Below are 17260 nucleotides of genomic sequence, written 5' to 3'. Positions count from 1 at the left end.
TTATGTCTTGTTATATAAATAAAAATATATTAGAAAAAGACTTCAAGAAACAACACTTGGATACAGATCAGAATTCTCTTATAATGTAATTGCTTGCATATGTTGTTGTATTTCATCACTGAAGAGTGATCATTCATAACCATGGAATAAGACTATGAATTTGAAGGTAGATATATATGAACATCTATTTGGAGGAAAAAAGGGAAAATTCAGAATACATCACAAATATTTCACATGTACTGCCACAGAGGAACTGGACAGAATCACAAAATATGTATTGGAAAAGATGTCTGGAGGTCATCTAGTATAAAAAACAGGTCTAACAAGTTGTTCAGGACCTTGCCTAACAGATTTGAATTTATGTTCCAAAATATATTGCAAAATAAGGCTTGAAAACTGCATTTCACTGACATAGGAGATAGGGAGAGTTTCCCAACCTAATACAGATCTTGACCAAATGGAGGGAAAAAACAAGATTTCCCTTGAACAAGCACTCTGCATGGAATTCCCTTTGCAGATACCTGTTTTTAGGTATGATCACAAGTCCTTCTCTCCAGTTAAACAACATTCAGGAAAAATACTAAATTAGATAAAATTACATAGAACAGCATGTAAAATGAAATTCAGGATTATTATTGCTGCAAAATCTGGGTTTAGAGGTACAAAGCTTGGTCCACAGTTTAGAAACTGTAAGATACAATAACGTCTCCTAGTTCCAAGGCATTAATGGCAAAACACTGTCCATCTGTGTAATGATAAACTAGCTATGGCTATTAGATACTAACTATAATATTTTTAAAGCATTAAAAATCACAGAAAACAGCTTTAAGACTAAGGGAAATTTCTGTTTAAATAGGGAAAAAATATATAACTGAAAGCATGCCTGAAAGAGACCTAAGTAAGAAAAAGAAAATTGACTTTTCATGAAGATTTGAAACAAAATATCCCCACTTGTTTCTCTGTGATTGCTAGATTCATGTATATTTATTTCCTCCAAGCTAGAAGCCTTCCTAAAGGGGAACAACCATAGAAAGGCAACAGCTGAAATTCAGCACATTAGATACTACACCAGTATCCCTAGTTTATAATTGATAAAGTCGCTTTTTTTTTTTTAGTTAAAAATAACCTAGAAACAAACATAGAAAAATCATCAGTGCTCTTATTCTCACCTTTCTGCCATCAGTGGTATATAGTTTCAAAACTGGATATTGCATTAATTCACTCATATAATCCAGAAAGGCCTCAAAGGTTTGTGTATTTTTCTTTCCGAGAATTATGGTGCGTCTGAGTCTTACATCTCCATTTTTGAAAACAAGCATCTTTTTAGGAGTTGTTATTTTTCTTTCTCTGTGTCCCAATCCAACTTCATTCTCCCTTGCTAATTGCACAGCACGACGGCGAGCACTGACGGGCCTACTGATTTGCCAGGGCAATGGCTTTTTGCTAGCCCGTTCTAGATTGATAGGCTTCATTTTCCTCTGATGGGAGCAAATATAAGATTTTCCATCTTCAAGGTCTTCAAGATTGGTGATGCAGTGTCTCCCTTTTGGTGTACTGATATTCCTTACTCCAAAAGGTAATGGGACCCTTTTGGATAAGCTATCCAGCAAGGCATCAAATGTTTTGTAAGACCGATTATTAATGACCATTTTGATTCCATTAAACTGAGGATCTCCACTTTTATAGAAACAGATCCGTTTGGCCACTACAGGTTCGGTAACATTGAAATGGCGTGTAGATAAACTCTGTTCACTCTCAGAGGAGTTTGGCTGATTCACTGAGTAACTAGTTGAAGGAGTTTCACTCATTTTGACAGCAATCTGGGGGGGAAAATAAGAAGACACGGATGTAAAAGTTTTCATATGACTAAGTTTTCATAAGCAATAAGACAGTCTTAATTTTGAAAGGTGCAGAAAGAGAATTATAAGAAATGAACAGCAGCAAGTTGTGCCAAAAATCATTGGATTTAAATGGATCCAAGCTGTTATCTCTAAATTCCACAAAGACTCCAGTACTGTCAGATTAAGTTAGCATAGCTCTGCTTGTAAGTATTCCCAACACTCTCCAATGTAATTTCAAATCTCTTATCATTTTAGTACAAGAGGCCTTTCCTTGGAAGAAGGTACCGAGTCCAGAATGATAATTAGATATTTTTTTTTTCCTTGAGGATGAAGCTAATGACAGCATTTCATATTTAATATATTAGGAAAATCTTTATGAGGAAGAAGCAATTTGTGCCTAGGCATAAGCCAGCCATATTCAGTCCAAAATAACAAAACTGAAAGACAGTATAATTTACTATGATCGCATCTATTAGTTTTACACCAGGACAAATAACGTTGGATTCAAAGAAAAGGCTCCTGATTTACCATGTTGTAAATTATACCAGAATAAGGCCCCAAAAATATTAATGCTATGGTATATCTTAAATTAAGAGATCATTTGCTGTTTTATTGTAACTTTAATCTTTCATGATAAATAAATCAACCACTTCAATATTTTCATTTATACTGAGAGAAAAACTACTGATCAAACGTGATTTTTTATTAAGAGAAAAGTCTTTAAATCCTTTATAAAGACACTACATTTCAGGTATTTTTCAGTAGAAGTAGTAGTTTTCTATGGTTGAAACATTTACATACTGTTCTTTTAAATAACACGTTGTTTCTTACAACTATATCGAATGTCTTCCTGCTTGAAAATGGAGTAGTCTCACATCAGCCTTTCCATTTGAATCCAATCTGCATACAGATACTTTAATGACAATCGTTTGATTGAATAAATTTGCCGTATCTTAACAATTGTTTTGGTTTGGCTAGAGCACAGAGTAGAAACTTCTAGTCAACTCATCAACCTGGAAGATGAACTTCTAGCAGTTTTACTAAAATGAATAGTAGTCTCAGGGAATATGTTTGTCATCAAAATAATATAAATTCAGTTCTTTTGCAATGACACCGTGATGCAGCTGCCATACTCACTAATGGAACAACCTCTTCTGACTACTACGTTTTTCTCAATGAAGCTATGGAAAACAATATTTTGACTTATTCTACTACTTTAATACTTCAGTTCTGAAACCATTTTTCAAGACAGTCAAGATTCAAATAAAGTCAAATTTGTCAAGATTCTCTATAATTGTGTTCTTACAACTCTTCCAAAAAAGCACTGTTTTCAGTTTGGGTGTTTTACCTTCACTGAGAATTAATAACTTCTTAAATGTTCCTGTCACTACAAAATTAACAGTTTATATATATATGGTTATTTATTTATTTTGAACAATGATCAGGGCACAGGAAGAACGTCACCTTTTAATATAATATTCATGGTGCAAATTTTACTCATTTTAAGTGTTAAAATTAAAAAAAAAAAAAAAAAGAGAGAGATCTGTATGAGAATTATGTATACAAAGATAGATTTAGGTCTAATAATAATAGATTTAGGTCTAAAATAATAACAACAGCAACCATAAGGAATATGCAGGAAGAAATGTACAAGCTTGGCTGCAGCAAGTTATACAAGCTAGTTCATGATGGCTAGCAAAGTGGCTTGCTTTCTATCATGGGGTGGAGCTCCACTTCTGCTGAAATCACTGAGAGATACAATTGCTCATTTTTGACACCTCTGTTCATTAGCTGCCTCAATTTTCATTACAGTTCTAAACTGAAAGGTTTTAGAGTTAAGACTAGGGACAAAATCTGGACCAGGTATTTTTAAGTCTCATGCCTTATTCTGTACATAGTGATGTTCCTAGAGGAAATCTATTCAGGGCATTTATGTTGCTAACTGGAGCAAGAACTTTTCTACTCTTCAGAGAAAATGATCCACACAAAAGAAGGCAGCTATAACAAAAGAAAAGTTCCTCGGAGATCTGCATGGCCAATTACCCACTTTCAACCAGACTAAGGCTGGTTGATAAGGCTACTGATAATAATTGCTTTTGAATTAGACTCTTAGAAGTTTTGCTGGACATTTGTACTCATGTAAAACATTCAGTTATGTAAGCATCAATATTTGGAAGAGAAATACAATACAGTTTACACAGAGATATAGTTTACACAGAGATAATTATTAGACTGCATATGGACACTAGCAGCAACAGAATCAAAAACAAACAAAATACAGAAAGCAAAATGTCAATTTTCATTATAAACATGTAATAATTTGAATTTACAAAAGTATATAAGGAAAAGAAGTCTTCTTTAGCAAAGCAGAAAATTAATGAAATATAGTTTTGACAGGGACTGATGGATGCATAGCACACCATGCATTAATACTTTCTAGTATTAATTTTAATGGTGGAAATTGCTTATCCATCTTTCAGATACCTTATAATTTCATTTTATCATCATTCATACAAATACAAAATATGTCAACAAATTAATAATCAATATGTTGTAGAAGTTGCGATTTCATTCTACAGGTTGTCACATTCTAACAATTTTCTTCTAAAATTAAGCTATAATCAGATGATCTTACATTATCCAGAAGGTAGCACGACAATTACAACATTAAAAATTTGACTCTGCAAGAAACTGGAACAGAATTCAGAAATGAATGTCATTGCCTGCATTCTCATAAACCAAATCAATTGTTCAAAGTTTTTGCACAAAGCTGCTCAATTTTATAAAGACACTAAGTGGAACAGTTTATTCTGAACTCTAAGAATATATCTAATGTCTTTTAGCTGTTAAGTATTGCATATCATTTCATTATACTCACCCGCTGTCACATCCTATGTAAATTTAAAAAATAGCTTGTTTTCAGAGATTCTTAAATTGTACATGTGATTGCCTATGCCATATGAAACGAATATCCTCAGTCTTATTCCAAGTGCACTCAGCTAGAAAAAAACATCATAATCCATTTGCTTAATCTTGGCTAATGTTAATCACCAGACTAGGTTCACCTTAGGTAGCCATTGTTCAGAGCAGACTGTCTAACATCTCATTCAGCAAGTCCTCTTATATTACTTTTAAACCTTATTTTCCTTTTAAATATTTAATTTATATAATTTTTATATAAGTCTCTCAAAAGACTCACAGAACCACATAAAATAAAAATGGGGGTGGGGAACATAGGTCATATAATCTATCTTTTAATCTGTCTGTTGATATCCTTCAAAGCAAATTTTGTAGTGATAAAAATGTAAAATGAGGTGGTGCTTCTACCAATCAGTTTCTGGGACTATTAACTATCTCCTGTCATTAATTCCTGCTTTTGTTCAACCACCTGGTTAAGAGGATCCTCTTTGTACTAAAGATTCTCCCATACCTCCTCTATTCAGTTATCATACTGAAAATAATTTGACATTTTTTTTCACAATACAGAATAAGACATTGCATGGTCTGATGTAGTTTGTCATCTCTGGTGCATTCCTCAGTATTGGCAAAAGGCTGATGTAATGAAGATAAATGTGTGTGAATGTAGTTCATGAAGATACAAGGGAATTATGTATGACTGTAATTTTATTATACCACTGAATGTTGGGTTGGGTTATTGTTGTTGTTTTTGATATTTTTTTCCAGTGGAAGTACTACGTCCCCGGATACTGTTTTGTCTAATTACTACCAGATGTATAATCTGATTTAGAGATTCTTTACTTAATCAAGATTATAGCAGGCTCTCAAAACTAGCTGTGTACAACAGTAACAAAAACACTGCTCAGTACACACTCCCATTGCATACCACAATGAGTTTTCAACTGTTTTGTTTAGCAGAGAGTACAATTCCCATAGAAGTTTTTAAATGTTGATTTTGTTCCACTTTTGTAAGATGTGTAGGTACAAACATTAAAAGATGATCTTGTAGATATTTTGCTATAAGCATTGTTTTCTTAAATATTATATTAATATAATTATTTAGGTCCTTAATGTTTATCAGCTAGTGTCCTGCTTATATTCCCACCAATATTCTGTTTATACTCATATACGTCTTCCCCAATAGCTTACACTGTTTACCAAACATATTTATCAGCAGAAGGAACATCTGGATATTCATGAATTCCAAGTGTTTGAATGTTCTGATGTCTTATAATTTTTTAACCAAATTTTTTACTTTTTAATTTTAAGGGTATGATTTAAGATATCACTGCTAGTCTCATTAGCTTTCCAGTGCATGTAAAGCCACTTTTAATAACAAACTAATCCGTTGTTTCTGTGCACCATTGGAATTTGGGTCCCACTGCATAATACTTCCTGCAGCCTGGTGAAGAGGATAAACAAGTATCACCATTTAATGTCATGAGTGCCCCTTAATTCTGTAAGATTTCAAAAGGCTCAAAAAACTTCTGTACAGACATATGTAACTTAAAAGCTTCTCTGCAGTTCTTCTTCTACTATGAACAAAATAACACACACTCTGAAAAGACAGAAGAAATAATCAACTTCACAGTAAAAATAACATTAATAGGAATTGCTTTCAATTCCTATTAGACTTAGACTCAGAACTAACAGCACAAAAGATTATCACAGTCCTGTAACGGTAAGTATCCACACAAAAGCACTTTTCATATGTTCAGGTCACTAACATTCATGAAACTACTAAAATGACATGATAAGAATTTGCCATTAATATTTGGAGAAAATAAGTTCTTCCTGTATTTTGTAAAGAAAAAATTGGGAATATAAAATTAGTACTGAAAATGTGCCAATGCAAAATCAGGCCACATGAGAAAACATTTCAGTGATTGCAATTGCAATTGCAAGTAGGATTGCAATTTTCTGGGTTGCTGTCATTTTCACTTTTGAATTATATCCCTGCTTATCTCCAGAACATCTTCAGTTCCCAGTTCAGATACTAAACATGACTTTTAACCTGTACTCAATATTTTTCTTGTTTTTTTTTTGTTTTGATTTGTTTTGTTTTGTTTTGTTTTGTTTTTCTACGACTTAAGAGTAAGAGTTCATTGGTAAATATTTTGTTTTAATGGGAAGGGCTGCAATATTGCTTTTACTTTTTAAGAATCATTAGACTTCTAGACTTCTAGACATTAGACATATATACTGGCTTATTTATTTATTTATTTATTCTTTATAATTGAGGCATTATAATGCCTCCACTCAAAACATGGCCATCCACTCAAAACATGAATTAGTTATATTTTATCTGTTTCATTATGAAATTTATCAAGATTTCAATATTTTTGTTGCATATTCGCATGCAATTTGGTTTTAAATAATTCCTCTGTGGACTAATATAGAATTTATAGGAAAGTACAAGGTAGGATTTCAGCTATCTAAAAAGTAAATTTTTAGTCTAAGTCAGCTGTACAGGTTTGTAAGTAGAGAAAGACACTTCGCTTGTATCTGATTTGTACCAATTTTTCCAGGTCAGGAAATAGTAACTTTTTCTTCTATCTTCCTCCAGTAACTACAAAGGAGCTTAATTCACTCATGTCTATAGTTGGCAAAAGTTAGAAAGAATGATTCTCACCTTTAGACATGAGGACCTCAAACAGAGGAACATACAGACAAATTGATTCAGAAGTGATCTTAAGAGACTATCCCATTCCCCCAACCACATGAGGTTTAACAAGTCCAAGTGCAAGGTGCTGCACCCAGACATGAGTACGGACTACGAAAAGAACTCATTGAAAGCAGCTGTGCAGAGAAGGGTTTCTGGGTTCTGGTGGACCAAAGGCTCAACATGAGCCAGCACAGTGTGCTTGCAGCCCAGAAGGCCAACTGTGTCCTGGGCTGCATCAGAAGAAGTGTGACCAGCAGGTCAAAGGAGGTGATTGTCCCCCTCTACTCTGCCTTGTGAGGCTCCACCTGGAGCACTGCATCCAGGTTTGGGGCTCCCAGCATGAGAAAGATGTGGATCTGTTAGAGCGAGTCCAGAGGAGGGCTACTAGTGAATAATTTGCTTTTACTTTATGAATCCATTTTCAAACCTGATAATTAAACTAAGAGGGTGTGCTGGTTTCGCTCCCGTGGTCAGCTGAGCTCCACCACAACTGCTCTCTCACTCCCCCTCCTCAAAGGGAAAGGGGGAGAAAACATGATGCAAAGGGCTCAAGGGTTGAGATAAGGACAGGGAGATCGCTCAACAATTATCGTGAAGGGCAAAGCAGACTCAGCATAGGGAGATTAGAGAAATTAATTACCTATTACTAACAAGCTAGAGAAGTGAGAAACAAAGAAAACACTTAAAACACCTTCCCCCCATCCACCCTCTTCTACCTCCTCCCCAAGCAGCACAGGAGAATGGGGAATGGGGGCTGCGGTCAGTCCCTGACGCTTCATCCACACCACTCCCTCACGGTCCTCCCTGCCCCTGCTCCCCGTGGGGTCCCTCCCACGGGATGCCGTCCTTCCCCAGCTGAGCCTGCAGGGGCTGCCCACAGGCAGTAAGTAGCTCTTCAAGAACTGCTCCTACACAGCTCTGTACCACGGGGTCCATCCCCCAGGAGCAAACTGCTCCAGCACGGGTCCCCCACCAGCGGCAGCTCCCCCGAGACCCCCTGCTCCTGCGTGGGCTCCTCTCCACTGGCTGCAGCTCCGGCCCGGGGCCTGCTCCTGCGGGGGCTCTCCATGGGCCGCAGCCTCCTCCAGGCCACATCCACCTGCTCCACCAGGGGCCTCTCCACGGGCCGCAGGGGAACTGCTGCTGCCTGCCTGGAGCACCTCCTGCCCTCCTGCTGCACTGACCTGGGGGCCTGCAGGGCTGCTTCTCATCCCTCTCTCCCAGCTGCTGTTCCACAGCAGTTTTGTTGTTGTTTTTGTTGTTTGTTTGTTTGTTTGTTTTTCCCTTTCTTAAATCTGCTCTCCCAGAGGTGCAAACATCGCTTACTGGCTCAGCTCTGGCCAGCAGCAGGGCCCTTATCTAACATGGGGCAGCTTCTGGATTCTTCTCACAGAAGCCATATTTTGGTAGCACCAAAACCTTGCTATGTAAACCCACTACAGATGGATTTGAAATAAATTTTGCTGTTGAAATTCAGATTTCTTAAGGTCTATAGTACCTTCCCCATACCAGAAAATGGTGTACAGAAGGCTGACTACTGCTTTTATATTAGCAGTGCAAGCTAACTCGGTTGACCGCATTGAATGGGTGTGGACAGTATGCACAGTTCTTCATGAAAGCTTGCAAGATGAGATATACCTGGTTAAGGAGAGGTAACAAACAACTGAATGGCTGGCAATACTTCAATGCACTGTAGCCAGGTCCATAGGGATTTGCTGCATTTGGATTTCAGCGGAGTCTCCGCAGGCAGAAAAGGAACGTAATATTGCCATCTTCAAACATTTTAAATCTATGTGTATGCCTCCTACTCTTGGTTGTATGTTTCCTTGAGTTACTGCGCAGAAACAAGAAGTTCTTCAGGTATTTATGAGAGAAATTCACTGTTTCTATGAGATAAATTTTGCGATCAGACTCAGTGATCATACCAAAACTGGAGGAACAGAAAAAATAATGATGGAAACAAATGAAAATTAAACACAGAAAATTTGAATACTAATGGCACCATGTTGCATTAAATGCTCATTTATTAATCAAAAGGCATTTTACTGTGCATTCAGATATGGAAAATAAATAATATGAAATAAAATATATTGATGCTTTTTATTTCTCGTGAGAAGACACCACACTTACAGATGTTTCCTGATGCATAACTGAAATTATGGACATATCATTGTGAGGCAGTCATTAACTTCAGCTCATGTCTTTCATCAAAAAGAAGAGGAAAAGCAAAGTTTCATATTCAGATTTTTTTCTTGGTTCTTTGTGAACACAGTGACAGATACACACAAAGGATCTACTTTAATGACCACAGGGATCAGTGGCAATTTTCATTTTTATTTCAAAGTGTGTCTTCTAGAAAGACAGCAGTATGGGTATCACAATTGAAGGTCCAGTGCCTTCAGTTTGCGCACAAAGCTGTTCTATACAGCAAAAGCTATTCTATACAGCAAAAAGTCAAGCACCTATTGCAAACACTTTCATCTACAATCCCTGGGATGAACCAAAGGTCAAGAGAAAGATTTCAAAGTCAAGAAATTTTGAAATTCCAAAATTCTTTTGATCAACCCAGGAAAGTACAACATCCAAACAAATTTTAAAAATGATTCTATCTTTACTCTTCCTGTTACTGATTTATTACTTCTTGTTGTCTATGGACTGTGAGTTAGTAACCAAACTGATTAAATACTCAAGTACCTAAATATAACCCAACACTTTCAACTTCATTCTGTGAGTCATCAGTGTTTCTCAAGATCCAAATCACATCTAGGAAACTGATGTGCAAGAAAGAAAAAAAAATGTTAGCAATTACATTATCATGTTTGCTGATATATTCTTTTTCCTTAGCAGATAACCAGCATCCCAGGTTGAAAAACATAAGCAGCCTTTTTTGCAGCATTATCCCGAGTTAGAGCAGGGTCAGAACAGTGTGTGGTGTGGCCATCCCTGACTGGCAGTCCAATGGCCCTTGAATGACATCCTTTGTTTAGGTCTGAGCCATATGGAACAACACTTAGCACTTGAGTATTTTTATCATTCCAGTATGAGTCACTCCTTTAAAAAGGGCAGTTGCTACACTAGTTAAACTATTAGTATTGACCTTGTGCCCCAAGAAAAAGCCGATAATACGCTTTATATTTCCAAGTCCCTTCAACCTCTTACACCTCTACTTTTTTATTTATTTATTTATTTATTTAAATCATACTGCTCAGTAAGGTATGGAATTAGGAAACTGCTATCAAGCTAAAAAGGAAATTATCACATTGAAAGCAGGGGCCTGGGTTAAGTTCCCTCCAGTGTGTCCAGCCTGTTTACATCCTTTCCAGTAAAGCCTTCCAAAAAATGTGCCATTATTAATATGTTACTACTGATAAGATTTTGAGCTATTGCATTACAACAGCATTTTAGTGCTTGATATACATGAACTTCTTATCAAGTTAATCCCCACAGACTTTTATTCATTAAATTCTCCAACAGAGATTTGATAACCAACAGCTGGGGATGCAGAATGAGGGAAAAAAAAAAAAAAAAAAAAAAAAATGTATGCCTCTGGGAAGGAAAACAAAGGAAAACAAAATAAAACCAGTGCCAGTCAGAGAGCTCTGACTGGATAGATGGACTGCAATTTGAGGTCTGAAAATGTCTGTTTGAGCTGTTCTGGTTTTTGACCACCAAGCCTCACTAAACTTAACCTAAATCTGAATGGCTGTTTGTGTTCCGAAAATAGCCTCCTATGGGAAATTTCTGCCTTGACAGAAGTTTAAATTCTCCCATCATCTTCAAGTGGGTTAAAATTTAATTCCGAAGTGTACAGCTTGTCTCAAAGTTAAATGCATAAACATTCTGTTTATTTTTTATTTTCTTGCCTCAGATGTATTTACCGTCTTTTTGCCTTTGTTCTGTAAAATATACTAACTGAAAGTGAAGAGTCAGACATATTTTCATATTTTCAGAGTTTAAGCATCAGAAAAAAAGAGCCACCCTGGACTACGTTTTGTTTTGTTTTGTTTTTACATCTACATAATTCATTACACTGATATGTAAATTCTTACAGAGTGTGTCAAATTCTATAAACTGGGAAAATATTAACTAGAATATTTCTCCCTGCCCCTGGATTTCTTATCTTACAACATTTTTAAATGTCTTTTTCTCCATTGAATACTTGCCTTCACAACCCTTGCAATTCTTTTATCAAATGAATAAATGCAATCACCTGTACTGATCTTAACACACAAGGAATTGTAGAAAACAGTAATGATACAACAAACTGCTGGTCTGATTCATGCTGTTGGAGTATTAAAGATTGACTTTCCCCCTACTCGTTAGAAAACTCCTATGTGGACCTGAAAGTTTTACTGAAAACTTAACTTGTTTAAATAACATAGGGTTGCCACATATTTTTTTTATACTCATTTAATTTCATTGTATTTCTTATCAATCTGTTATTATAATTTTCTGCATCTTTCAAGGAGCAGGGTCAAAGCAAACAAATAAACATGAGTTTGTTCCCCTGATGGTCTTTTATCAGTTTACCTTGAATATTAAACCCGTATTACTCAGTTTGTCTATTTGAAATTGGATGCAAAGACCCTTGCCAACCTTCATATTTCAGAGAGATATTGCAAAGCATAAACTAAAGAAACCTCAAGAAGCTCCAGCAGTGCAAGTGACTGTGAGAGACAGATCTTTTGGTTCCTCTGGAGGACACTATAAAATCCTTTACTGGGGTCTGGTGTTATTTCCTTGATGGAGTTCAGAGGTTGTTATTAGAAAGCATAAGTTCATAAATTGAAAACAAGGAGGGAAAAAGACAAGGCTTAGACATTTTATATAGGTTTACCTCCTAACAAATGCTGTAAAGACTTTGATCAAAATTTACAGCTTCACACACTTGCTCAGATCTGCTGCCTGCTTCTGTAGGTGCCCAGTCTCCTGAGCCTCCTAATTTTCTAACAGTACAGTTTTGCTGCTGAGCACATGTACAACCATTATAGCTTTGACAACACTAAACCACTTAATGTCTTAGCCTTGGTGCAATGCACAGCTTGACACTGTTTAGTTCATCTTGCCTGAAGAAACCTGACCATCCCTTCTGACAGCCCAGGCAGCAAGCTGTTGCTCTCCTCCATTTCTCTGGCTACTACTTAGAGCTCTTAAAACTCTGGAGGGTTGGTTCACGCATCTCAGTTTTCAAGACAGTGAGCCAGCACTGTGGTCCTCCTCCTGTCTAGGTTTTATCTAAAAAAAGACTGACCTGCATGCAGCATATAATTCCACAAGCAACTTCATAGCTACAAACTCCCTGTAGAGAGATGCAACCTGAGCCTGGGTTTAGATATCCATTTCTATGTCAGCCATGGAAACAATATCAAACATGACCTCTGATCCAAAGACCCTGCATCTCCCCATGATTCAGGAGCCAAGATATCTAACTCAAAGCTGGGGATTCCCAGAGGAAACAAGTCAACTCTCTCCAGTGTTGTATCAGTGTGCCTGAATCCCCTAATTGTGTAAACCACAGGTGCAAGGAAAAGGCTCTGAGAAAATACAGGTACAGAATGTTGTGAGAGAAAATACAGAATTATATGTGACTGTCATACTTGCAGCAGTGGGCATAAAATATGGAGCTGAAACATATCAATGAATGTATGTTCCTAAAATCAACCCAGGACTCCCACTCTGTTTTAAGTATGGAGAACAGTCACTGCTTCCAGTACTGTGGCCCTCCAGGATACTCAACGTTTGCCCTTCTGCATTGATTTACACTCTTATGCAAATGTTAAAGTAGATAGTTATGTATATGCATGTATATATCTAAGTACATATAGATAAACAGACCTGCACATTCAGGCAAGCAAACTCTTACGCAGGTAACTTCGGTTACTTGTATATCCTTTAAATCAAATTGACATTTTTTCCAATATATTCCCAAATATATTTCCAATATATTCCCCAACCTGTATATTTCCTTTCACTTTATTTTGATTTGGAACTACAATCCTCCAATCTCACTCACATACATAGACACAATTTAACCAAAAGACTGGGTTTATATGTATATTTAATTTTGAATGAATTAGAGGTGTAAAAAATAACATTTTCTTTATGAAGGCTTACAGTTTGTATTTGTGCACATTATTTCTTGAACAGTTAGAGTTATTAATCTTATCTAGTACTAAAAGGTGACATTAGAAGGATAAATATTTTGGGACGTGCACAAGAAAGAAATAGAAGAGAAATATCCACCTCTTTCAAAAACAATTGAACTTTATGAGGTGTTATCACCATTAAGTTTCTATCTGTCACTTTTCTACTACTTAAATGAACCTTATTGTCAACAAAAATTTTTGTACACACATTAATATTGTTTAATTCATTTTAATTAAAGTTTCAATAGTAAGATTATGTATTTATTTTTAATAAAAATAAGTTGGTGTTGATCTTATTCATCTTAAAACAAGTTATGATTAATAAAAGCAATAAAAATGATTGTAAATAGAAAATCCATGAAGTAATACAAGGCCACTGATATCAAGACAGTTTCTGTTTCTGCTGCTCCAGTAAGACAGAAAGTTGATGCATTTTCAAGCTTCCTACTTACGTACTACTCTTATTACTTACTACTTACTTACTACCTCTTACCACTGTTATTCTTATTTTAGACAAACAGAAAACTCCTTTTCTGCCCCATCAAACATTTTTGCCTTTTTTTCTTTCTAAATTTTGTCAGGAAGTCAAAATCTCAGAAAATTCATAAGCTGAAAAATAAATAAATAAATAAATAAATAAATAAATAAATAAATAAATAAATTGCAATTATGTTTGAACCAACTGAAAGGTTGTTGTTTTCCATAATATAGAAGTGTTTAAACTTGTTTTCACTTATTTTAGATTTTGAACATCTATATCTGCTTTTTCACAGTCTGTCCATCTCACTTCAGCTCTGCAGTCAACCACAGAATCACAGCATCACAGAATGACAGAGGCTGGAGGAGACCTCTGGAGTCCATCTGGTCTAAGGCCCTGCTCAAGCAGGGCCACCCAGAGCAGGCTGCCCAAGACCATGTCCAGGAGGCTTTTGGATATCTCCAAGGAGGAGACTCCACAGCTTCTCTGGGCAATCTGTGCCAGTGCTCAGTCACCTGCACAGAGAAGAAGTTCTTCCTGATGTTCAGGAGGAATCTCCTGTGTTCCAGTCTGTGCCCGTTGCCTCTTGTCCTGGCACTGGGCACAACTGAAAATAGACTGGCTCTGTCTTGGCACCTTCTTTTCAGGTACTCATAGACATCAATGAGATCCCCTCTCTCTGTCTCCCCTTCTCTAGACTGATCTGTCCCAGCTCTCTCAGCCTCCCCTCACAGGAGAGGTGCTCCTGCCCTTCATCATCTTGGTAGTCATCCATTAAACTCTTTCTAGTATGTCTAGGTCTTTCATACTGGGATAATTACCTACATTAATTTTTCATATTTTCTAATACAACACAGACAGATGCAGGAATTTTACCTAAATATATTCCTACTCCTTCTGCTTTACTTGTCAGATTCTCATGCTGTGTCAGCAATGCCTGCACCAAGCATCTAGCTCATGCTTGCTGTAAAGCGCCTGGGGAATGTGGCTGCATCTGGAGAGGAGGTCTAGACAGATGCCTCATTCTCCTTCAGGATACAGCTGCATTATGCCATGCTATTCTATGTTCTTATCTTCATTATGCTGAATATTGAACAATGTTTTTTTCCAGTTGATTTTTTAACAAAATATATATATATATATAATTTGTATGAGTTAATATTTGTCACTGTCCTTTAACTCTTGACAATTAAGAAAAATTACACAGAGTTTCAGACAACGATAAAGAAAAGCAGTATTCTCATATAGATCCAACATTGTCTAAATGGATGCTAAATCAGAGAGATATATTCAGATGAACGCCCTCGAACCTTGTGACGCTGATGACATAGAGGCTTGTATTATACAGACAGACGAGATATGCCCTAAAATCAATATTGGCCATGTTTCCATAATACGCTGAAGGCTTATTTATGTAGTTACACTTCTGACTTGTACTAATTTCTTTAAACCCCTTCTAAGCATCATGTTTTTTCAGCTGTGTGTCTACTGACTCCGGTTCCACTCTGCTTGGTATTTATACAGCTCTCACCATTTCATTTTCTAGCAGCTGGCAATCACTGGTGGAGTTTTCCCTCACAACATCTGTGTGAGATAATACTTCCTTACTTTTCCTCTGTAGAGGACTGGCTAAAGAGCATAACCTGGTTAAGCATCTGTTAACCCAGGAACTGAACCCAATTTTATCATTTTTGTGCTCCACCATTATTATAAAATATAATTATAAATTATAATTATAATTATAAAACCAGTGCAATTCAGTACAGACTTGGGCTTCCATTTCAAGGATCAGAGTATTTGAGATATCCTGAACTACTGTCTTTGGATTTTTTAAGAAGAAAAATAAGGCAGAGCAGTAGATGACTCCCTCTTTTGGAAAAAGCAGCCACCTGTGCCTTTAGAGATGTGGAAGACAGCACAAGGCCTCAGAGAATGAAAAACTAATGAGTAAATACAGTCCCTCTTCCAGAGCTAGTTGGAATCATAGTCTTAGCAATTTTCAATTCAAATCTATTAAGAAAAAAACAACTTACAGAAGTTACTTGAATACTGCTGAAATAAACCAGTATTTGCAAAATCACCTCCAAACAGGGCACCAGCCAAGGTCAACCTCAGCAATCACTCAGAGATGGTGACAGAACAATAGACCTGCTGCACAGAGCAAATGGGTAGGCACTAGGGCTCTGCTTCTCTATCTCAACAGATAAGCAATTCTTGGGACTTCAAATAAATCACTGGGAACAGCTAGCGGAAAGACTGATGTTGGATAGATCTCCTCTTGTGTTTTTCTTAGCAGACTGCCACAGGGAAATATTCAGATGCTGAAGGATGTCTGTTTACTTAGAAGAACCTGATCTAAAAAGAAGTGACATACTATAATCTGGTCACGCAAACTGTCTCTAAGCAATTAGACTGTCTTATTGGTTTAATGCTATTTTAGGTTTATTTTTGCTTTTGGGAATCAGACTTCCTCCTTGAAAAACACAGTATGTGGTATGCTACATCGTACATTTATTTATCACGATACCACAGCTTACTGTAATCATTGTAAAGGTTTTGTAAGGTAACCTCAAAGTGAACTGAGATACTCTTTTGCCTTTTTGAACTTCAGAGAAAAAGAAAATATAATAGGCTTTCATCAGAATGTTTTCTAGATACTAACATTTAACATATATCTCCTTTTCAGAAAGAAAAGGAATGAGGAGGAAAAGTGATTTTTATGTGGTCCCATTTCAGGGTTAAAAGCAAATTTTCGTTCCATTTGTATGAATTTATTTCTTTTTATTGCCATTGATGTTTTTTAAATTACAAGTTTCACAGGCTTTTCTCAAGGAAAAAAATATATATATATTAACAGGACATTTTTAACATAACTGAATTTATTTATACTGCAATAAATAATGACAAACTTATTTGAAACTTAAAAAAAATCCTTATCAGGACGTAAATTAAAATAGCTTCACAGGCAAGAAGATAAGATGAGAGACTGCTAATTAACAGCAACATGTTATTATTATACCAAAGGAGCTGGTTCAAAATCGGTGGATTTTCATATACAAGAACGATGTCTACCAGCTTGGCAACCTGACAGGTTAGAGAAGAGCCCCTCCACATGTGCACACACATAGATGTACTAATCCTGGCATTAAAAAAAAAAAAAAAAAAAAAAAAA

At 36.3% G+C, this 17260-nt stretch overlaps 1 protein-coding gene across 7 annotated transcripts in view; it reads right to left on the bottom strand.

The window, feature by feature from the left end:
- Positions 1–17260, bottom strand: part of RP1 (RP1 axonemal microtubule associated) — a 217760-nt gene that overhangs the window by 188532 nt on the left and 11968 nt on the right. For all 7 annotated transcript variants that reach the window (XR_004748453.1, XM_035318571.1, XM_035318573.1 and 4 more), the window contains exon 2: positions 1170–1820. Coding sequence is in view for 6 of the 7 variants with exons in the window: in XM_035318571.1 (XP_035174462.1) it covers positions 1170–1808 (639 nt within the window). In the remaining variant the exon portion in view is untranslated. The remainder of the gene's footprint in view (positions 1–1169; positions 1821–17260) is intronic.

Source organism: Oxyura jamaicensis, chromosome 2 (assembly GCF_011077185.1).
Source record: "Oxyura jamaicensis isolate SHBP4307 breed ruddy duck chromosome 2, BPBGC_Ojam_1.0, whole genome shotgun sequence".
In the NCBI taxonomy this organism is placed as follows: domain Eukaryota; kingdom Metazoa; phylum Chordata; class Aves; order Anseriformes; family Anatidae; genus Oxyura; species Oxyura jamaicensis.
This window is presented reverse-complemented; position numbering and strand designations above follow the sequence as displayed.